The sequence below is a fragment of the Rhagoletis pomonella genome, unplaced genomic scaffold (assembly GCF_013731165.1).
Source record: "Rhagoletis pomonella isolate Grant_MI unplaced genomic scaffold, Rhpom_1.0 Rhpom_scaffold_00003, whole genome shotgun sequence".
NCBI lineage: Eukaryota > Metazoa > Arthropoda > Insecta > Diptera > Tephritidae > Rhagoletis > Rhagoletis pomonella.
In genome coordinates this window covers 69,196,743-69,220,737 of record NW_023458557.1, presented here as the reverse complement: position 1 = coordinate 69,220,737, position 23,995 = coordinate 69,196,743, and the positions used below count along the sequence as shown (strand labels likewise).

Below are 23,995 nucleotides of genomic sequence, written 5' to 3'. Positions count from 1 at the left end.
TTGACCGGCCAAAGGGTAATGACCTAGACCGACAAATAAATCTCAATATCTTTAAAAAGTGCTTAGTACGGGTATACGCATATTGTTACCTTAACCCTCCGTTGTGTGATATGGTCTACGCAGGCCATTTCGATTTTCAATGGTGTATATCTTCTTTCTTCGTTAAGTCTTTTAGAATCGGCGGCAATATACCATACCCGTCGACGGACTAAAGAGTCGGTGAATTTTACAACCATTGCCGGCGAACGGACAAGGAAAAAATCGATTTTACAAAAAAACTTAATTTGCCATGGTAAATGGCCTACCCAGGCCACCACTGTTGCCACTAATTTGCAACTTTCTATTACGATTTTTTAGAAAAATTCTAAGTATGCAGTTTTATAGCTCCTTTAGTTTTCGTATAACAAAGTGTAGGTTTGAAGTTGCTTGAAAATCGCGTTGATTTTTGAATGTTTTTTACGCAGGTTCTTCCATACGAAGTATGTTCGACAATTAATTTTTGTATGGCGAAAATGAGCAACACATTCCACTGACAAGACATCCATGGTGTGGAGACCAAAACATAAACTTGCAGCGTCTGTCTTGCCGGAGGAGCGTCAGTTTTTAGTAACAGTAATTAGTAAAAAAAAAAAAATTAATTTGGGAAAAAATTTTTTTTGAAGACGAATCAGTTACCTTTTATCTGTTCTCTTATAACTATCTATGTACCAATTTTTAATTTATACGACGTTCAAAAATGTTTATAGACACAATTTCTTCATTATTCTCTACCCGAAACACATCTAAATAGCATTTTCTCATAGCTGGCCTAGCCAGGCCATTTCACACAACGAAGGGATAAAAAACAAAAAGCCTTAACTAGCTAAAAGTTCAAAATTAACTTTTTGATTGATTATAGTGTATTTCTTCGAATTATAAGTCCCCAAATTAATATACAATAAAAAATTTAAGTTACGGCTTTTTTGCATTTCAGTGACGATGTGAGATAGGGCCTTTCTATATTAAGGTAACGATGTAATAATAATCTATTATAATAGATTGGTGCTTTCACATACATATGTTAGTGTTTGGCCGAGCTTATCCTCCGATTCGTGGCATGCGCTTTGATATTTTCACACAAAGGGGTGGGACCTACAGTTTCCCGCCGACTTCGAACGGCGATTGTATTTTTATGAGAGGGACGATCGCTGTTAAGAACCCACCTTTTTTCTATTATTATTCCCTTAAACTCGTAAAGTCTTAAACCGCGTAGAACTCGTAAGGTTACGAGGCTTTTATGGGACGCCCCCTTTGTGAAAAGGTGTAAATAGGTGCGTGGAGTGACTGTTTGACAGATGAACCAGGATTTTGTGAAGTAAGTTTTGTTTCTAATATTTTCCATAACGTCCCGCCATCTTGTCTCTATCACCCTTGGCTAAAATACAATTGAAAATGCCAAAAATTAGCATAAAACCTAAGTCAATACAGTTAGTGGATGAAATTCATTCATTTTATTCGCGTATTTTTTCATTTATTTTCATTGCTATATAATACATTTTGGTATACAAATTTCGGCCCTCGGCAACAGTGAAGTTTACGAGGTCATTTGCGCATAAACTTTGCTTCGTACATTTACGAGGGTCTCGTAAATAGAGCTCCATACAAATTTTGACAGTTCTTTTACGAGACTCGTAAATTTACGAGCTATACGAGGTTTACGAAGCTTTTACGAGTTTAAGGGAAGATTCCTTATATTTTTTCCCCGGAGTTGCTTTGACCAGGGCTTGAACCCAGGCCCTGCGGTGTGGAAGCGCACACTTCTACTTCAACACACTACACTACAGCACAGCGGCCGACAAATGTTTATATAAACGAAAGACAAAGAATCCCTTCACACTCATGTGCAGTATCATCATGTTGAGAAAAATCTATCATTCTTGGTGCAGTATGTGGTTGACACAACAAATTGAATATATCGTCACCCTTATGCCAGAAGCATTAATGTGCAAATTTATCAGTTCTGAGTTATGGGGTTGACTTGATGTTATACCAAAAGCCAGAATATCATGTGTACATGGAAACCACATATTTTACAATTTGAGTTGCATACATGTAGAGTTAAGTCTCGTAAAAAAAAACTTTCAAACTTGATTTCCCAAAATTTTAAGTTTTACACATTCACGTTTCTGGCATACGGGCGACAATATGTACATATGTACATACATAGTCCAGTGCCCTTTCCCCTGCAGAATGAACTGTCAGCAGCGTTGCCGACAGTTTTCGCTGAAAAATTTTAAAATTACCCGGAAAAAATAGTCGCTTCGGCCAAACAACGTAAAATTTGTATCTACTTATTATACCTTTTTGACAATAAAAAATACAAACAAGATTACGTACATAAGTATGGGCTTTAAGAAGACTTATATATGTAGAGGTTTTTTCATACGAGCAACTCACTTCTAAGGTTTACCTAAATGTTTTTAACTTTTCTGCTACTATTAACATTTGCAATGACTAGAAAAACACTTGCAGTCAACGTGGCGTATGAGTGATGTTTACTTGGTGATTTTTTAATTCCATGTTTCATAATATTTAATGATGAGGTCCACTATTGAAATGAATTAGAATGTGATCTCAGATGTGCTAAGCATATGCTCATTGGTTAAAAAACAAAAAAAAATCTTGAAAATATTAATTCCTTATAAGGCAAAATTAGTTACTAACTAAATAATAAAAGTATCCAAAACTAATTTATCTAACTTATATCAATTCCCTGCAGGAAACTTAATTAATTTAAAAGCAATTTATACACCACATCACTGGAAACTGCAGGGCTGATGAATTGGCTAGACAGGGCACCCTCGAGGCCATTACCTCGGATAGGGAGGGCGTAGGAGTTCCGTTGGCAACCTGTGGCCTGCTTCTGGACAGATGGGCTCACAGTTGGCTCAGCGAGCGCTGGGAAAAAACCCCGAAATGCAAAGTTGCAAGGTCCTTCTGACCGGTCTTTGACCGCGAGCGATCAAGGGAGCTTCTGCAGCTGGCTAAGCTCCACCTCTCAATCCTCACAGGTGTACTGACCGGACATGGTCCTTTAGGAACCCACGCGGTGCTACTTAACATCGTCACAGATCCCTACAGCCGCAGCTGTTTGGAAGATGAGGTGGAATCATCTCAACACTTCCTTCTCAGCTGCCCGGCATTCGCAAGACTAAGGTTTAAACACCTCGGTGCTCATTTCTTCAACACTCCTGAAAAGCTATCCGAAGTGGACATCAGCTGCCTGCAGAACTTTGTTCTGAGCACCCAGCGCTTCTCTTAACTTCTAACACAGATTTTAGTTGCCGTTCAAAGAACTTGTGTAAATGTGGTAGCACAATGGACAATCCAATTAATGTCTAAGTGAGGCCCCTTGGTGGGGTCTGCCACAACAACCTAACCTAACCCTAACAAATCTTAGTTTGACCTTTTGGAACGTTTGAAGGTGGTTGTTACTTGATTAAAAAGATACACTCAAAGTATCAGGAGGGCTGCCATTTGTTCGAACAATCAAATTCAAATTAGTTCTTCAGTTAATTGAAATACATGTGTATCACACGAAACAGATTTAATAAGATTTTAGTTTGGGAATACTTTTGAAAGGTAATTTCAAAACTGAGAGGTCAAATTAAAGACTTTACCTGTAGATGTGAGGTAAAGTTTTTATTTTTTTTTGTAATTAAGAAACTAAAAACATGTACTATGCCAGACTGCTACTCACTGGCACTCGGATCTCTTATAACGCTGACTAACATTTGGAATATTTTCTAAGTTTGGGGGTTTCAAACGGTAGATATGGAATTCTTGAAAATTAATATTTTTCGATCGGAAATTCTGGTTCTTTTCATGAGACTCCAACAATACCCAATTGTTAGTTTAACCATTTTTTAATACTAAAGATTTTTTTATGGGTATATATTTTTTTTTTATATAGAACATTCGATGGGGGTGAGAGCATAGAAATTCAGACTTTACTTTTTACCATGCATTTTTGGAGCATCCTAATGTACTTACTGCGTCCGCCGTCGCACAGTGATTACAGGTATAGAAACCAAAATAGCATTCGCACTCCAGCATGCAATGGCAAAACTTAAGAGTGTATTTCTGTCTATAAAAAGCTTCTCATAAAACCATTCGCCATTCGAAGTCAGCGTAAAAATGTAGGCGCCTCCATTTGTGTCCCAACAAAAGAGCTCACTCGTCAAAGGAGGTAGAGGAGGAGCTCGGTCAAATACTTAGAAAAATATTTTAGCGCCAAAAATTGTTTACTTATTTTAAATAAAAGTAATGTTTAAGGCGAGTTTAATGAAAATTCCGAGTTTATGAGTAGTGTTTAATGAAAAACTTCAAAATAGCCCATAAACTCGAGTTTATGGCTCCATGAGAACGTAATATAATTGTTTAGTTTTCTTGAATTTTTCTGTCATTAAAGCGTTAATAGTCCGCTCCATTCAAAATGGGGGCTACTGAAAGAAGCGGAGATTTTGCTCCCCCTGCATATGCAACTACGTATGTATGCCCTGCAAAAAAATATGCTCTAAAGAGAGTATTCCTAGATTACTCTCAATCGGGTACAATTGGGCATTAATTAGTCGCAACTAGTCTCATACGAGTATTATTGAAGATCAATTAGTTTCGACTCATCCCTTGCGGGTATAATTGGAAATCGCTTAGTCCCCAACTCATCTCTAAAGGGTAAAATTATCGATTTAATGTTATGTGGGCACTTTGTAATGTGCCGGCTTGGCACATGGAGAGAGTATTCGCTAAAAAACCTGAGAACCCTGGTTCGAATTTTATTTTTTAAAAGTGACTAGTCATAGAATATGCTCTAACAATTCATTCCATATAAAGAGATCAGTAGTGGTATAAGTCGCATGTTCATTTGCGATTGCTCCCGGAGTAGTCCCGTATTAGTCGCTGCTTTTGCAGTGTTTAGTCTTGGTTGTGGAGTTGTGTAAGTTTAGTGTGGCGAGCTGAGCTTAGTGCACAAGAAGGGTACCTACTAGATGTGTAGATACACGCACATATGTTGGGCTTATTATTTATGTATGTGGGCTGCATATTTATGCTCAGTCTGAACTAACACGCTGGCCGCACACGTCATTGTTCCTGGTGCCTTTGTTTTTCCACTGTTGGCCAGCAATGTTGTTTGCACTCTTGTCGGTCGGAAGCATCAGTTGCATTCTATTCCATTCTGGCATTTAAATAAACTTACACTTGTATGTACATATGTTGAGTGGTGAGTGGTTTGTAACAAACAATTCGTAATTATGCACTATGCATTCACTAAATCTTAATATACATATGTACGTATGTATGTATGTATTTGCAAACATTGAAATATACATACACACATATACTTTGAGTTTTCATATATGGGCATTTGTACATACATACATATGAATATTACATATGTGGATAAGCCTCCTCACGTTGGTCATTTATTTTCAGTCATCTATGTAGAAGGAAACAATCGCCTTTCATAATAATAATCTGGATGCATACCTTTGTAAATGAACAAATATACATATATCTACTTTATGTACATTGGGCTGGGTCGTGAAGATAAGTTTTTATCCCCTTAGTTTGACACCTTACTTTGGAGTATTTTACACAGAGAAAAATATGACGCATAAAAAGGATTTTCTTTTTGAAAAGTTTCTGAGCTAAGAGGCAAAACAGATGAAACAAACGGATAAAATTCCAAATAGACTTCTTCTTAATTTTATGAGATTATTCTTCTTGATTTTATTTTCAATAAAATAGACAATGAATTGAGAATTGTATATTTTCCATGTCTTCTCAATAGATGTTCTAGCCTAACGGATGCGAGTATTACTGCCGTCTTTTGGGTCGTGGATTCAAATCCATAATCAATAGAATACTGGGAGTAAGGCGACCATCGTAGTCGAGTAGGTAGAGGTGTAAACTGTCATTCAGAAGGTTCGAGGACAGGTCGGCGTGGACTTTTTTTTTCAATTTCATAGTTTAGCATTTAATTAGACAATCTTATAAAACCCAAAAGATGTAGTTTTGGTTTTATTAAAGAGATTTGCCCTCTGGAAGCAAGATGAATATCTTCTTAAACAAATTTTATCTTATTAGTTTTGTTCCATTTTTTTAGGTGCTTCTTTCTCTGTGTAGGGTTATAAAAATTGTCTACCTTGCCGAGTCCTAAAAACAGCCAAAAATGTGTTTTTTTATAAACCTTTTATTTAATATTTAATACTTGATTCCAAAGTGTGACACCTAGCTGAAATAATAATTTTCAGACCTTTTACCCTAGAATGCCTCCTAAACTTGCTGATCTCGTATAACTCAATTTTTACCCACAACTCAATTTCTACTAATAAAATTAAACATTTTTAGTAAGCGATGCATTTTTTTCTCTTTGGAAGCGTAAGAATATTTAATTAAATTTAGAGTGACTTGAATTTTTTCAACAGGACTAAATGTTAATGGTAATTCATACGCCATGGCACCCGAAAGACTTAGTCAAGAAGGTTAACAGGCCAATAATCAAGTGCATGCTTTTTTTATTGCATTTCGAAAAACGAACGGCAAATAGATTTTAAGATAATCTTTTTCATGGTAGAAATACATCTGGAGGTTTGGCATTGCCTGCCGAGGGGCGACCGCTGTTAGAAAAAAACTTTTTCTAATTTAGATGTTATCTGGACCAGGGATTGCACCCATTTCCTTCAGAATGGAAGTTCGCACCTCTAACCACTCAGCCACAGCGGCCATCGATCTGGTTATATTGCTTTTAAATAAAATAACAAAAGTCTACACCGATTACGATCCCTGCTTGATTACTTGCCGGGCTGATTAAATTGCTCGCTTGAAATGTAATTACTAAGAATGATAAAGTACAAGATTGCGCATTCTCATCTAAAAGTAAACATAGCTAAATATGAGCATAAAAGAAACCGTTAGAAGAGTCCATTCTCTTAATATTTATTTATTCGACAGGAAACGTCGTTTAAATATGTTAAATTGTAAAAATAGATGTATGATCTCTGAAAAGAATTAATAAATAAACTTTTAAAAAACTGTGATTTTTGAAAAAGTATAAGTGAATTTCAGTGCATTTAAAGTTTCTCAAGCGTTGTTTACATGAGAATTGCTAAAATCGGCAAATGTAAATGATACAACGTTGTGCTTTATACAAAGTTTTCAAAATTTTAAGCTGAATTAAAAAAAAAATTTTCGTATGCAGTTTTATATCACATTCTATATTATTTTTCAAGAGAAGCTTTTTAAATAGTTTGCCCAGAATGACTAGGCACTATATATCGTCACCTTAATTCACAAAGGCCCTAACCAACAAATTTTCTATTTTACAGTAAAAGCCAGGTAAGGTGTTTTAAAATGTGTTGTTGTACGTTGTGTTTGGTACTAAAATTTTAAGAATTTTTATTAAAGGTGTGTTTACATATATCCCACCAAAATCTATGAAAAACGCAGTTTCGAAAAAAGTGTTGGTTAGGGCCTTTGTGAATTAAGCTAACGATATGTATGCGCACATGTGAACTGTCCCCCTAAAAGCGACTTTGCACCCACACACCTAAATGAATAAACTTCATGTAAGATGCAAACATAATGTGAACCATAGATACTAGCACTCTTCCTTTGTCTACAACTCGTGCATAAATTAATCGGGATGCATTAAAAATGTTCGACAAAGCTGCGACAGTAAAAGTCATTTTTTTTTTACATACAGATTCCCAGCAGCGCTTTGAAGGGTACCCGGGTATATACAAAAATATACGATATTGTAAGAGACTAGCAGCACGGCTGAGCGCTTTAATCCGCCTTATTTATAGCATTGAATTATCCCCTATAAATAGTAGAAAGCAAAACAGCAGTTCGATAGCAGCGAATAAGTCAGATGTGCCGTCGCTGAAAAGATGGATGCCACAAAAGCGACTCGTAATAAAAATGGGTAAACAAGGATGACACTCAGTGACAGGAGGAAATGGAAAGCTATTTAGATTCCAAATAATAAAGAAAAAGTATTCGTTCGTGCCGAGTTCATAAAATAGGGAGAAACATACATATAACTAGTACATATAATTCGTACATATCAGAGGACAGCATGCGCTACTATTTTCGTGAATTTAATGCTGGTATTCGGTAAGTCAATCTCACCTCAAGTAACTAAATTTGAGACTATCAATTAGTGACCCTTTTTGTGACTTAAGTCTCAATAGAGATGGTTTGGTTATTCAGTAAAGGAGAGTCGCAAAAATGTGTGGTGAAAACAAACAGAGACAATCAACTGATAGTATGTATGAATGTCATTTTGCTCGCGTTGTTTCAACAGATGCAATAGCCGAGTGAGCAAATGACTAGAGTGCCACTCGATATATCCGAGTTCGAGTCCTTGAGAAGCGGCATTTTTTTTTTAATTAATTTTATTTTTTTACATTTTTTAGTTTTTAATTTTTTTACATAATCTGTAGGTTTTAATATTTTTAAAACAAGTTTTTTTTTATTGAATGTTGTTACTATTAAAATATTTAGGTTTATTTCCTAATGAAATTGTTTTTAAACAAATATTCCTCTCTTTACTTTCGCGTTTTATTAAATAAAAAATAGGAAGCAACTATCATTTCCTCCATATAATTCTTTTTGTGACCTGCTCAAAGCGAGCTGACAAATTAGCGACTATTTTTTGAGTCTAGAGACGTGAGACAACTTACTGAATACCAACTAGTCAAAAAACCGATGTTCAGCACGAAAAGTCACTATTAAGAGATTTGGGGGTAGTGCACTAAATTTTCAGTTTACACTAGTAGCTAATGATAGTGCGAAATTGTTCACTAATATTCTTGATGTTTAGTGGTGAGTTGCAAAATATCTGCCTCACTATGTATACAATAGTGATATTGAAATAAAAAAGTTCCACTAAAATTAACAATCGAATATTGAGCAAAAAGTTTCTTCATTTTTAATTTTTTTTCACTAAAATTGATAGAAAAAAAATCTAACAATAATCCTTAGTGGAGCACAGAAACTTTTCATTGAGTTGGAAAACTAAGTTAACAGTTTATTTCATAATTTTTTTGCTGTCGTATTTACATACATATATATTCTTCGTTACCACTACCCATTCCAAATATGACCCAAATTATAAGATTTGTTATAATAACTCCACCGCCACCTGGTGAGGAGATTTTCTAAAACCTTATGTTGTTATTCACGAACCCGCCAAGAAGAGGATTAACCAGATCGGCCCAGTCGATTTCAACTGATGGTGTTACGTTTGTACATACGTACTATTTATATGCGGCATATGAAATTTCGGATTGAGCAGTTTTATAAGAATTAATTTTTTAAAGTTTAGTGAAAATATTTTTATTGCAGCTTATGTAGTGACTATTTCAACTTTGCACTATTTGAGGTAGTGTGAATTCATTCATTACCACTAAATGTAATTATAGTGAAACAGAATAGCACTATCACTAAAGTTTTCTAGTGGTAGTGAAGAAGTTTTGCACTATCACTAAACTTCTAATAAATAGTAAAAAATATAATTTCTTCCAATATTTTTACTGCTAGTGAAATGCCTAGTGCACTCAGAATTTAGTGCACTATTTCTAACTGTGACTATTAGTGAAAAGAGCAGTGGTGAACAGCGTCGACAGAGCTACCAATACCAGCGCAACATTTTTGTGTTAGAAGCGTACACTAGTAAACGCCCTGCAGCAATTCTGACCACCCTAGGTTAGCCCTCAGTTAGTCCCTATTGTTACCAGCACTAGTCCCTCATAATTCCCCTGCCATTTTTAGAATTGGCGTGTCATTGGAAAATGACCGGTCCAATCAACACTGACCGTAACATAGTCCTGGACTAGTCTAATTTTGGAGATTTTTTTCGTTGGAGTAAGATTGTGTTCTGCACTTCGCAGATGCTTTTTCATAATTCGGAAACACAAAAAAAATAAATTTTATCATTTTATAACCATGTTGTTTCTGACGGCATTTGAACCCGAACCCTCCTGAAAGCTAACAAATAGTGGCAAGCATCTCTGCGCACTGAGCTACAGCCACGCATGTAAATGTGTGTTCTTTAAATTTATTTTATTGAATTGCAAGACAACACCACCCTGTCACTGCCAAACTGTACTTTTCGTCTATCTCTAGGCCGGTTCCTTGGGGACTAGTCGAAGGCTGACATTTCCGATGCAAGCAAATGTCCAATTCTGACCAGTCAAATTTTAACCAGTGAAGTATTTACTAGTCCTTTACGAAAAATTGGCCGCTTTATTGCTGCAGGGCGCAAACTAATTCTCTGCTAGCGTCGCAACAGTTTGTTAGCTGCGCACACACGACTTGTATGTGAAAGCCGAGTAGCTTCCGGAGCTACTCCGGACTAGAGACTGTTTTATGAATACCAGAGTAACCGCTAGTCCCGACTTACCATTTTTAGAATTGTCTCTGCACTACTGCAAAGCGGCTGCAGAGTGGGACAGTTAAAACTTGCGGCATGGGAGCTTCGTTGTCATACAATTTTCTCACATTTAGCATGTGAAAGCTGAAATGTAACTCGCACTCCTCGTATAATAAGAAACTAGCCCCGCGAGAAGAGCTTATACTCTAACACCGTCAGCCGCGAGTTCAAATCGAGTTTTTGGATTTAAAAAATGTTTATACCTGAGCGCACTTGTGCACAAGGATATATTAACTTTGTTCACATAACGGTTGTTTGTAACAGCCAAAACGAATCGACATAGAGATATAGAGAGATGTATACATAAATGCTCAGAATGAATAGAGAAGTCCATTAAGCCATGTCTGTCTGTCCATCTGTCCGCCCGTCTGTCCATCCGTCCGTGTACACGGATATCTCAACGAAATTCCGTATGTAGGCTTCCCTTTACCCAAGGTATTGATAATGGGCGAAATCGGACTGTAACCACGCCCACTTCCCATATAACGGTATTTTCGAAAAATCAAAAACTACGATATTTCAGTAAATATTGGATCCAAATTGTTGAAAATTAGGATGCGAAGTCGAATTTTGGTAGAAAATAGTATTATTATGAAATTTTTGGAAATAGGCGTTACCCCGCCCACTTATGATGAAATGCTGTATCTCAGTAGTCGCTATATAAATCCTTCTCAAACTCGGTACGAGCCTTGCCCAGGGCCTAGCTAAGAAATTTGTTGAAAATCTTTGAAATCGGGTAATAACCACGCCCACCTCCGATATAACGGTAATTTATATAAACTACATACATACATACTAAAGTTAATTGAATCAAAATCAACAATAACAATAACCACTTAGAACAAAATTAGATTGTTATACATTTTTGGATAATCTCTTATTCATCAATTTGTACCAAAATCGGTCCACTTAATAAGATTAGTACAATGAAGAAAATCGTTGAAAATTATTCAAATCGGACTAAAATTACACCCACTCCCCTTAAAACGGTAAATTTCAGACATCCGAAACTCCGATATTTTAATAACTGAGGACGCTAACTTACTCCAAGTTAATAAACAATAAATAAGACAGCTATAAACTTTTAGGAATAGGGCATGGCACCGCCCACTTTATGACTAAAAGGTGTATCTCGGAAACCATTTTATAGATTTCTACCAAACTTGGTTCAATTACTTCATAACCTCTAATTCAGCATATTATCGAAAAAATATGAAATCGTGAAAAACACCCTCGCTTATCATGCAAATGTAGTTTAGAGAAAGTTGAAACGACGATATTTGATACCTGCGCCGGGTATATCAAGTTCGGTTTCGCTCGAACTTACACTTCTTTACTTGTTATTGTTACGTAGTTATCGATGGCGGTATTTGCACGCTTTGCGGTGGAGATCACACATATCGCACACCTAGATGTAAAGTGAGCTAACTCAAAATCCAGAGAGGGAAATTTAATTGCTTGTGGATCGTACAGACTCAACGCAATTAGTACAAAAACGGGTATAACAGTGGTTTCTTAGTTAATATATATAATCATGAAGAGAAAAAATAATTATATTAATTGGATGGAGTCCGTCCTATGAATTGATTTATGCAAAAATCGCCCAGAATTTTTTTTTAGTTGATAGCACTTTAGATCTAGGTGTGCGATATGTGCTTTCTTTTTAGTTGTAAGCGTAATGAAAAAAGGAGTATTGATTGAGTGTCCAATAATTGCGGCACACCGCATTCACATCTCTGGTATATATGTTAAGTTTGCATTTGGGGAGCACTGAGTGGTTGAGAAAATGTCATGGCAACGATATACAAACAAACATATTTATACCACAATCATAAATAGGGTATGTTTTGTAGCGATATTCTAAAATGGTCTTCATCATCTCACATCAATGCAGGAGACATTTAAGAACAATGACATAAAAAGTCAATTTTGGTACAAAAATAAGCCAGCCTCAGCTTCAACCTTCACCAGGACGAATAAACAAACAAAGGAAAATTAAATTGTAATTTTTTGTACATGCTAAGTATTTACCCTTTTCACAATATATCCTTAAAACTTTTATATTTACGTTTAATATGAAATAAGATGACGGGCTAGCCAGTAAGGACACTTCCCTTCTTAATTCGCCATCCTGGAAGAGGTTGGACATGCCGTTCGTTGCCCGCTAGCTCAATATACAAGTATTCTTCTGTTAAGCAGGTGAAAAATGGACACAATTAGAAACCTGCAAGACCACAAAAATCATATGACCAGTATGGGGCTTTGAAAAGATCGAAGGAGCTCCTTGTGCTGTGCAGAGAAGAAATTTCCTTGGCTATGGAGCTGCTGGCGGGTCATCTCACTCTAGGGAGGCGCGTGGAGAGACTCAAGATACCATTCAATGACTTGTGAGTATCAGGTTCATAGATACTGGAACCTGAAGAGACCTGGGCGATATAGCGGGTATAAAGCTAAGGCGATTGCCCAAGTTTATCAATTCTACATACTGATTTTTATAAGAGGACTGGTTTATATTAGATCCATTTTTTGTAGGACAATTAAATTTTATTCGTGATTTTTCAACTAAATAATACTTTTTAATGCAACGCAAATACGATTTTCAAGTGCTTTCCAACTTCCAGTTCTACGAAAAATGATTCGTACCAAGTTTGCAATTAATTATTATGTTTCGTAATTTTTGACACTTCTTAGGGATTTTTGGGATTCTCGAGACTATATGGGGATTTTTGCGACTATTTCGTGATTTTCGAGACTGCTTCGTGATTCTCGGGACTTTGTCGGGATTTCAAGATTGCTTCGAGATTTTTAGGATTCTAGGGAATATATCGATTTCTTCGAGACCTGATATGCATATATATCGATAAATATACCACTAAATATATCGATTACAACATCGATACATATATCGCCAATAATAATTATATATATCGATAAATATATTGATAATATATGAATAAAAATAACGATAAATATATCGATAAAAAAATCGATATAACGACTTCAAAATCGATAAATATATCGATATCAAGATCGACAGATACATAAAGCCAAGCTCTGGAATAGTCCCGAAAATCCGGAAGTAGTCTCAAAGATCCTGATATAGTCCCGAGAATCCCAAAATTCTCGAAAATTCCGAAATAGTCCGAAAAGCCCGAAATGTAATAATCAATTAATAACTTGGTAAGCACCATTTTTTGGGGAACTGGAAATTGAAAAATACTTGAAGATCGTACGTATTTGCGTTGCTACTTTTCGACGCTAGTAATGAAATATGCTAGTCTCCCACGGTAATTCGATGTATAACAAAAATGTCTCTCTATAGAATTTTTTGCATTCGATGGCGTTGTTAGAACTGCAATGGAAACAACACGGGTACTCGTACTTTCTGCTTCTTATTTTCATCTGGAACATCAAGCATTTGAAAAGGCACCACAAAAACTTTTTAAAATACACCGGTTTGAAGAATATACACAAATATTTACTTTAGGCACTCATAGAAAGTAATTAAAATGTGCAAGGTGATTCCGATAGAACGTAAGTGATTTATTTTTAGATCATTTATTCCGCACACTTTTTATTTGATTTAGCGATTTATTACCCGAAAAAGCTATCGATACATATGTATATGTACCTACATACAAATACATTTATTATTGACAATATCGTGGTTTTACTACTCTGCGGGAACGCTAAAATGAAAAAAACGCCGAAACACATAAACTTCATTTTGAGTCGTATCTTACGGATATGTATACCGTTTTTCTAGATCAGGTTATTTTCACAAGATATTTCTAATTTTGCATTGTGAATATAAAATATTCGAACTTTATCATGTAAGATGTTACTCATTTTGTGAATGTTTTGTAAAAGAACAGACTTTAATACAAATGAATATAACTTACCAAAAATCTGTTAATTTTTTAGTGTTTAGCCTCTTAAAATTTGATTTGTTTTCTCATAAAAATTTAAATATCTTGGGAAAATTACCTGATCCAGAAAACCAGATTCGTAACCTACGACTCAAAGTTTAATTCACGTTATTCGTCGTTTTTTTTTTGTGTCATTTCAAAACTTGCGATTTTCCCCACAGTGTTATTTTTCTCAGCGTTCCGAAGTTTAAGACGAATATGAAATATTGTCTGAAGTTCTTTAAATATTGCTTGCTTTAAATGTTGCTTCTAGTTACGCTTCTCTGATTTTTGGTTTTTCTTCACAGTTCCACCGTCACTTAAGGCTGCCAATCAATTGCTAGGCGCACCCGTTGAACGTGAAATCAATATCGAATGCATTGTGAAAGTTTATCCGGAGCTGTTCGCTGGCTGGTATCACAATGAAGGTAATGCATCTGCACTTAAATTACTATTCGATTTGTTTGTAATACAAAAGAACAGCGGTAACAGTAGTACAAAAGTCGACGTCGTAATTGGCGTAATTGCCTGTCATTTCTCATCTAACTCGATGCCTTCCTCAATTTTTTCTCTATTTTTGTGACTTTTATCTTTACCCACAACGTGAAGTGATGTGGATGTCTGCGGATAGGTAACTTAAACCTGCACAGTAGCAACAAGTAGAAGCTATCGGATGCCATGTTTAACTTGTACACGTGGCATCTCAACCTGACAAACCTTCATCTGTCTAAGGCCGAATTTGGCGCCTATACGACTACGACTATACGACTACAAGGTTTGTATGTTTATATTTTTGTTTGTATAATATCCAGAAGCGAACTTTGTGTCTTTGTCGCTGGTGGTAACCGGTGGCTGGCATGGAGGCATGGTAGGAGTTTTGAGTTGAGATGAATTGTGTCATAATGCATTGGAATAGCTTTGGCGGCACAATTTTTTTTTATTTGTGTCTATTGTGGTTATTTGTGCATACATACATATTCATACCAGATGGCACCGAGTTATGCTTTCTTTGCCCATTATATTAGCGTGAAAATCAATTGGGATTTTGTGAATTGTGAACGCTGGTGCGGAAAAGTGAACCAATAGGGAGGCAGTTGGGCCGATTTTCAGTTTGTGTTATTCTTCTTATTTTGCTGACGTTGTAGTTCTTGGTAGTTAAACCCCCCCGAGCGCCTGACACTATAGTTTTATGTCGTTCATCGGTCCCATCCATTCAACGCTTTCGCCATTGTTCTAAATTAGCAAAGAGTGCATCCGTAGATGCGGCAGGTCTGGATTGAGATACACCTATCGGTAAGGATATGAGAACGTGTGTGTGACAAGTGAATATTGCAGTTCCATTTATATTTACTTACACATATGTACGAAAGTATACACTAAGTCCACATTGAAGTACACCGAAAAGCGTTCGGAAATAAATTCACACCCAGATCGGCGGTTAGCTGGAAACCAGTTGGTTCATATTCCGCCATGAGGCAAAGAAACTGATTCACAATTCTATATTAAAATGATAAAACTAGTTTAATGCTTCTAGTGCTGAAGGGATTTTCATTTCACTCGTCGACAAACAAACAAACGGGCAAACTAAATTACAAATGCAATCGAACATTTTTTGATGCACATACCTATCTACTTTTTGCAAACCTCTGCGTCGGAAACTACGAAACATTGGAACAATGGCATAGAACACCCTTTCTCCTTACCGAAAATCGGTTTCACTGATTGCCTTGTCCCTCTAGATGTAAAAAAGAATTTAATTTAAACGAAATGTGCGTAGATTCGATTTTATTGCCATTTTCCTATTCACAATGCGGGTGGCGGTGCTCTAAATTGAATTCAAAGCCAGGTGTGCAAGCGGCAAGCTACTTTATCTTTAGTATTAGGAAGCAGACTGCTGCTATTGTCCTGTCTCCTTTGCAAAAACCATAGAGTATCTATGAATATGTTGAAAAGTGCAATATTTTCTAGAAGTTATGATTTATATTGGGTAACGCAACGTGCAATTGGTAGCCCTATAAAAGATTTTGACTGCAATTGCTGGATTAATTGTATGATGATGCAATTGCTGGATTAATTGTATGATAACAGACAAAATATGCCATTTCGTGCACCACCTGCATATCCGAAATTTGCACTAAGAAGTTTAGTTTAGGAATTCGATATACGTATCGGGTATAAGTTTTAAAGAGGTCTGTTTTTTTTTGGAAGTGTCTTTGAAAGACTTGCCGAGCAAAGCTCTCTCTTACGACGATAAAACCAAGAATACTGCTGACTATCTGCGTAAATAACATCTCTATCTTTCCTAGTAACGCTAATTTGGGAACCTCACCCTTGGATACAATTGGAAATCTGGGTTCTATACCATGTAGTCCGCTGATCTATTTGCTGTCGGAATTTTGCTTAAGATTGAGCTATGCCCAAAGGTATTCATTTTGCACAACCCCGAACCGCTGACAGGGAGATTTTATTTCCGACTACAAACTGAAGTCTTAATTTGAGTACCTTTTTCCGAGTTGTAAACCGTAACAACTAACCGCTTTCACTACTATTTCGCTCACCGTCTCCGTCGACACCCGGGTCATACTCTACTAGCTTCCCCTAAAAAGACACTTATTTCGGCTTTCCTGATTCCGAAGCAAACCTTGATGATGACCTTTACCAGGTTGTGCCATGGTGTTGGCTTTTCAATCTTTGGGAGCTCCCAATAGTATACTTCTGGTATCTGTTTGTTTTGTAGCTTTATACACCGCAGCAACTTTTTGCCTCATGTGGTTGTTCTTTGGAGTGCAACAGTCCCACAGTCACTGCCAGGTTGCATTTGTTGCCTCGTTGCTTCTTCATTGCACTTCATCGCCCACATGGAGTTAATTTTACAGCACCCCGTTTCCATTTTCAATGCATTCGAGCGCAAAGTTCAAAACTTGGCTTGCTGTGTGACTATTTTAGATAATAAATGCCTTACGTTACCAAGTATGATGTGGATATACTGTAATATACCGATTTTTCATCAAAATCTGCAAAGGAAGTTTTTTCATGATTATTCGAGAGGTTCTGAGCAATATGGAAATATTGGATAAAGCAAAACTGTGGAAGATAAGAGGTTTATCTCAAATGCTTATGTAATTCGCAACAAAGATTTTTACAAGGGTGGTTTTAACTTGCAACATACGTATCTTAACCCATTTACGCCCAAACAAAAACGGTTGGAATTTTATATATGTGATCATAAAAGCCATTTTAAAAAAACTAAGGAACTAAAATTAACGAAAAAAGCTCAAAAGTTAACTTTTGGGAGTGTACTTTTTTTAGTACAGCGGGCATTTATATGTGTTAATTTTTAAAATATTACTTGGCAGGGCATAACGTTCTTTTGCATCCTGTACATTGCCATATTATAACCTCATGACACAAAACACAGCTTAGGCAACTAGCCTGGGTTATGTCCGTTATGCCTTGAGTTTGGATCTGCTACAATAGAACCGGATGGGTAGCTTTATTCGAACAATGTGTCTTCTAATAGCTAATTGGTCGAAAATAATCTTCGCTCGACAAAACATGTCGACTCCACCGGTTATATATACTCATATCAAGCATGTGCGTGGAGATTCATAACCCACCACCATTTCTTACTACGAATATAAACACCTCACATATATCCAAGATGATCCCAAGAGCTTCCAATGATTTTTCCACAAGATATGTCAAAGACTTAGTAATAACCTTCATAACTTGCTATCACCCAGTTTTAGCAGCAAAATATAATCGAAATGTTAAGAAATAAATATATGTGCGGTTCTAGAAAATTGCTTCAGAAACTACCTGACGTTTTTGACAAAAACTCTGAATCATCATGTCACACATAGGCCAGATTTTTAACATTTTATCGTTATACGTAATTGCAAGACTATTCTCACCTACGAGAAAACTTCTCTTTTCAAATATACATATTATTTTAAGTCTATAACCATGCTCGGAATGTCGGAAATAGGTGTCCAAAACTTCGAAAAATCGTTACGGCTGTTCTCAAGCTTTCGAACAGAAAAAACCGGCTTTCAAAAAAATTTTATATATTAGTAAAAAAACGACAGCTAAAGAAATAGCTGTATAAATCCATCAAATAACAAAGCCTTATACTCACTGTTAATAATTTTATTAATTTACTCTTTTTCTACTCAAAATAGCAGATATTTTAGGGCAAAGTGCAATAATTCAAAAAAAAAAATAATCACAGCTGTTCATGTGGATCAAATCTAATGTGAAAAGTCGATTTGTAAGTGTCCAAATCCGGTATCCCCAGTTATACCTATTTATCTTCTATTCTATCTGAAGTGAAATTAATACCAGTAGGTGAAAATTTATTAAAGCAATTTCGTTTTAATAATAATAGTAAACGTTTATATAGTACATAGAGCGCAAATGTTAAAGCGCTTAGCGGAAGACGGGGCCTCCCCATATGAGTATTTAACTACAGTTTCTCTAATACTGTTCATTTCTATGGTCCTCTGCATTGACGACACAATACAAAACTCAAAAAATAAAATCTTCTACTACTGTAAGTAGTAAGCATTACTTCAGTAAGTAGTACGGCTTAGTCATGGATTAGACAAGAATGTGAAACATGAGCCACTGTACTGTATTAAGAGTTTTTTTTTTTAATTTTGAGTTGTGTAGTTATTGCAGAGAACCATCGATTTATACAACCAGATATTCACATATTTACTGTCTCGTTTGCTTTCTCATAACAAGTGTTTTTTGCTCTCTTTACAGGTACCAAAGCACAACGTTAGTGATGTCATCGATGGCGACGAAAAATCGCAGCAACCGTCATTGCCCCGGCTCATATCCCCAGCGCAAGGGCGCGCATACATTTCAGCGCCCAGCGATTGCAATTCGCTGCAAATGCACTTACGCTCATTCAAATTATCTTTGCTCAAAATACATTAAGAGTTGCCCACCGCCGCACACACAGCGGCGACACTACAAAGAAAATGGCTCAAGCGATTGCATCGAAAAGTGGTAATTATAGCAGAAAGGTGTAAGAGAAATGCGGAACCTGGTATTGCAGAACAAGAAATAATTTTGCTAATATTGGACTTTGTCATAGAGAAATATTTACCAAAGACAAGAGACTACAAAAAAACATAAATTTGATTTTTTCCGGTGTTATTCTAAGTTACTCATATATTTTTTCTAAATTTTTACCTCCCTTTTATTAGCTCGGGATGTAACTATGTAATATTGATGCGCCTAAAAGATGCAGCAATTTTATTCTCAAGTTACATACCTGACGACAGTACGAATGGAAATTATAATAGCTAGGTTTTAGTTTTTTAAACTATAAATTTATTAAATTTAACTCAAAAACTAAGAATAAACAAAGTTCTTAGAAAATGGTACGAATGTATATGGAATTTATTTATAATGGAACTTCTTTGAAAATAAAGGTAAGTTAAAGTGTATAGCGTATACTATATACTGGCTTAAAGGCCATTCGTTAATTTTGTTGAAGGAGTTTCAATTCAAGAGCAGAAATCTGTGATACACTTAATTTATTAAAAATATGAAAATCATTTCCTTAAATCTTAGCTTGTTTGTTGAAGGCTTATGCCCTCATGCAACAGTCTGAGCGCCGCCCTCCGCTAATCAATTTAACCCTCAAATGCCTTATTTTTCTATTGGTTAAAAAAAATATTTAAAACAAATTTTTGGAATAAATTAATGAATCTGATGTCGCTTTTTTTATTAAACTTTGAGTTTACCTAATATAGGTGAAAATACCTGCCTTCTGGCGGACATTGTATCTTGATAATTACAAGTTCCTTTATTTTTGTATGTTTTTTCCTTTGTTTTCGTAAGCTTTGAATTACATATAGACCCGTATTTTCCTTCTTTTCAATAAATCGTATAAATAAAAAGAAAAAGATAAATAAATCAAAATATTTGTTTGCTATTTGATAGCCTTATTACGCATGGCCACTGGTGCCTAAATTCTGGTACTTTGTCGTCTAAGCAAACACAAATCCCTTTTTAAAATTATATTTTTTATTTAAATGCGTACGTTTGGGAAAAAAATACCCTTGTCTCAACGGGAGGCGGAGGTGATTCGAATCCGAACCCCCGCCATTCTGCCATTGAGCATGACATCTGTGTGCATATCTCGCTATTAACCAACGAATATACAGCAGTTTTGAGCATTAGTGACCACAAAGCGCGTGGCTATGAAGCCACAAGCAACAACGCTTGACTAACAATATAGTATCTCAGCAAGTCATGTACTGGGTACCAATGTTACCATATTCACAGTTTTAACTGCAAATCACGTTTCTTAGACAAACTTACAGCCGCACTCAGAGTCGATTAATGATTCGGAACGGCATTTAAAAAACATTAAAGTTAAGAAGGAAAAATCTTTAATTAACTTTTTAACGAAAGATTTTGAAACTTTTTGTTTTAATTTCGATTGCTGTAGCAGGGGCAATGGCCCATTGAGAAGAGCACTTTCGTGCCATTCGAAAGATCCGAGTTCAACCCTCCTTATATTTATATATTTATTTAGTTTTTATGTAAGTAAATTTTAAAGTGATAAAGAGGCGATAGAGATGCCAGGTTACCTTTTGAATATGAAGTAGTCAGCTACATTCCAAACATACGGGTAAGAGACCTTGACATTCTAAAATTCCCATCGTTTTGAAGGTACCAGTTTTTTTGTGTTGAACATTCAGTATTTTTCTTGGAAAATCACAGTTTTTTGAAGTTAAAATCTGGCAACACTGGTAGGTACGCACTGTCGGTGGTTTTCTACTGACACTAGATAAGAATTGTGATAAATCTGTGGTAGTTAATTTAAATCTACTTATCAATCAGTATAATCCCAGCTGAAGTCCTATTTCAGCTACTTTAACAGTGAGTCGTGCATAAGGCATCCAATCCCGGACCATTTTGTGATTCCCGGGATTTCGGGATCTTAAATTGGTAATCCTGGGATCCCGAGATATTTCGGGATATTATTACCATTAATTAAAATATGCTAACAAATTAGTCTTGCAGTCTTTCTTTAGTGGGAGTAATAGAAATAAAAATAAATTTGTGTTTTTAAGAAAGAAGTATAAATATCTTTATTTTATATCAGTTTAAAAAGCTAATTACAAACTGAATAAACTAAAAACTACGAACTTGAAATTCGTTCATATTGCAGTTGAAGTCATTTTAACAGTTGAACTTTTTTAAGTTGATTTGCATAGTAAAGACCAGTAAATTTGGGATTTAAAATTACCCCTTCCCAATCCTTGGTTAATTCTCTATAAAAAACATGTTACAAAAACTGGGTGTTTTTTAAGAACTATTTAATTTTTTTTATGAGGTGGTTTGTTTTGTGAGAGTCAACAATGAGGTCCTTACGATGAACAGAACCCGAGATATAACAATTTGAAGAAGTACATGATTATTTAGTCAGAATAACGAAAAAATCCAAAATTTGACAGATCATATGTATATCCGAAGAAAAAAGGAAAAATATGAAGCCAATCGAAATTGTGACACCAAATTTGGTGTCCGGTATGAAAACGAATGCCTCATCCATAATTTGGAATCCGATATATGCGTTTCATTCCCTAAGAATTGAAAGAGTGCAGAGAAGTTTCATTCGGTTTGCTCTGCAACCGCTTCATTTTAATGAGCCGGTTCCGTCTTACGCTGCTCGGTGTATGCTTATTAACGTTAAGTCTCTTGCTAGTAGAAGATCCATCCATTCCCTAATGTTCATATATGATATTATCAGGGGCTCCATTGATTCTCCGGGACTTTTGGGGCTAATATGCTTCAATACACGTAATAGAAAGTTACGGTCTCATCTACCATTTCATATTAAAGTTGCTAAATCTAAATATTATGATTTCGCCCCCGTTATTAGGGCTCTAAATGAATATAATAATATCTTTAATAAACTTGATCTTGATTTTTCGATGCCCACATCTTTGTTTGAGTCTAGGATCCTATCTCATTATTTTTAATCCTCCTTTTTGTTTTAGTTTCTAATCTGTAGTATTAAGACAATTTTTCTATTCTAGTCTGTAAGGTTTTTGTAATCATAGACTTAAATAAATGAAATGAAATGAAATGAAATATGTATGATACATACATATATTATAACACATAATAATAGTAGTATTAGAATTATAATATATTAATTGATTTTTTGTAGGGTTGCATTTTTATGCCATTACAGCGTCTGAATGTAATTTTATTTTAATTTGGTAGAAAATTAAATTATATTTTGGGATCCCGGCATCCCGAGGGCTTGATCCCGGTATTTCGGGACTTCAAAAAGGGCTCAGGACTCCCGGGATTCGGGATCCCGAATCCCGGCACTAGATGCCTTAGTCGTGAGTGTGTAAAGGCACATTTGTATTGCACTAACTTATTTTAATTGTAGCCACTTCAAAATTAACCAGCAGTGCAATTCGCTAGAATTAAATTAAAACAAGTATTGTTCTTTTAGAGTAGTAAGGGGCACCGATGCCTGTACGCACATTTTGCCCATAGTCCTTGTGGGCAGCAATAATGGGCATTATATACTCTTACATTTGTACATATGTATGTAAATACATATGTATGTACTCAAAAATTAAATATACGCATTTAAAAAAGCTACTGGTATTAAAATTAATATGGGTATAAAAAAAGTCAATTAGAATATTTAAAAAAATAATTTAAATTTGTGGTTTAATCAATGATTAAGTTAGGTTATTGTGGCGAGCACGAAGACACATGTTGGCTGAAAACCCCCATTAAGATAAGATTGGCGGAGGCAATTTATTACCTTCCCCTCATAAACGAAAGCACCGATAGCACTTTATATAGCATTCACTTAGATCAGTACTTGTTAAAGAATTGGTTGCGCGTCCTGGCCCGGGCGGGACAGTGCCAGAGGGTATTCTCACTTTTTTCCATTATTATTTACCCCATCTATTAATCTGAGAGAGGGGCGTTCGAGCCGAGCAAAAGCATTCTATTGCTTTCGTCAGATGCAGGAGCGCGCTGCTAGAGCCTCAAGGCTGTTCTTTTGTACTGGCGTTTCATTCGGATGTCCTTGGTAGACATCCAGCAGCGGCGTACGAATCTCACGCATCTCGCGAGAGCTTCCCACTTGTCTGCACTGGAGATCATTACCCCAATTATGTTCTTCGGGGTTATGTCTTCGTATCTTTATTCCAACATTCTGCGCGAGGTCAAGAAGTGCTCGCAAGTGAAGAATGTATGGTGTACGTTATCTTCCACGTTTCCACAGTAGTGGCAGAACGGTGAGTCTACCCTGCCCATTCTGTGAAGATATTCTCGGAAGTAACCATGACCGGTGAGGAATTGCGTCAAGTACAAATCGACTTCCCCGTGCGGTCTTTTCAGCCATGTTTGAAGGTCGGCTATCAGGGTCTGCGTCCATTGACCTTTTGTGCTCGCGTTCCAGTTTTGTTGCCACTGCTGGATTAGTTGCTCGCGTTGCCTTGCCACGGCAGCTGCTCGGCCTATCTCGTAGGAAAGTAGCTCAATTGGCATGACGCCAGAAATAACTAGAACCGCGTCCGCGAACATTGTACGGTATACAGAAGCAATG

At 36.1% G+C, this 23,995-nt stretch overlaps 1 protein-coding gene across 2 annotated transcripts in view; it reads left to right on the top strand.

Moving 5' to 3' along the window:
• LOC118735413 overlaps nucleotides 1-19,585 on the top strand; it is an 80,528-nt gene extending 60,943 nt beyond the window's left edge. Inside the window, exons 3-5 of one of the 2 annotated variants that reach the window (XR_004992596.1) lie at nucleotides 14,694-14,813; nucleotides 14,995-15,160; nucleotides 19,153-19,237. Coding sequence is in view for 1 of the 2 variants with exons in the window: in XM_036465136.1 (XP_036321029.1) it covers nucleotides 14,694-14,813; nucleotides 19,153-19,172 (140 nt within the window). In the remaining variant the exon portion in view is untranslated. Of the gene's footprint in view, nucleotides 1-14,693; nucleotides 14,814-14,994; nucleotides 15,161-19,152 lie in introns of both variants that reach the window. The other variant, XM_036465136.1, reaches the window with a different exon arrangement.
• The last annotated feature ends 4,410 nt before the right edge of the window (nucleotides 19,586-23,995 follow it).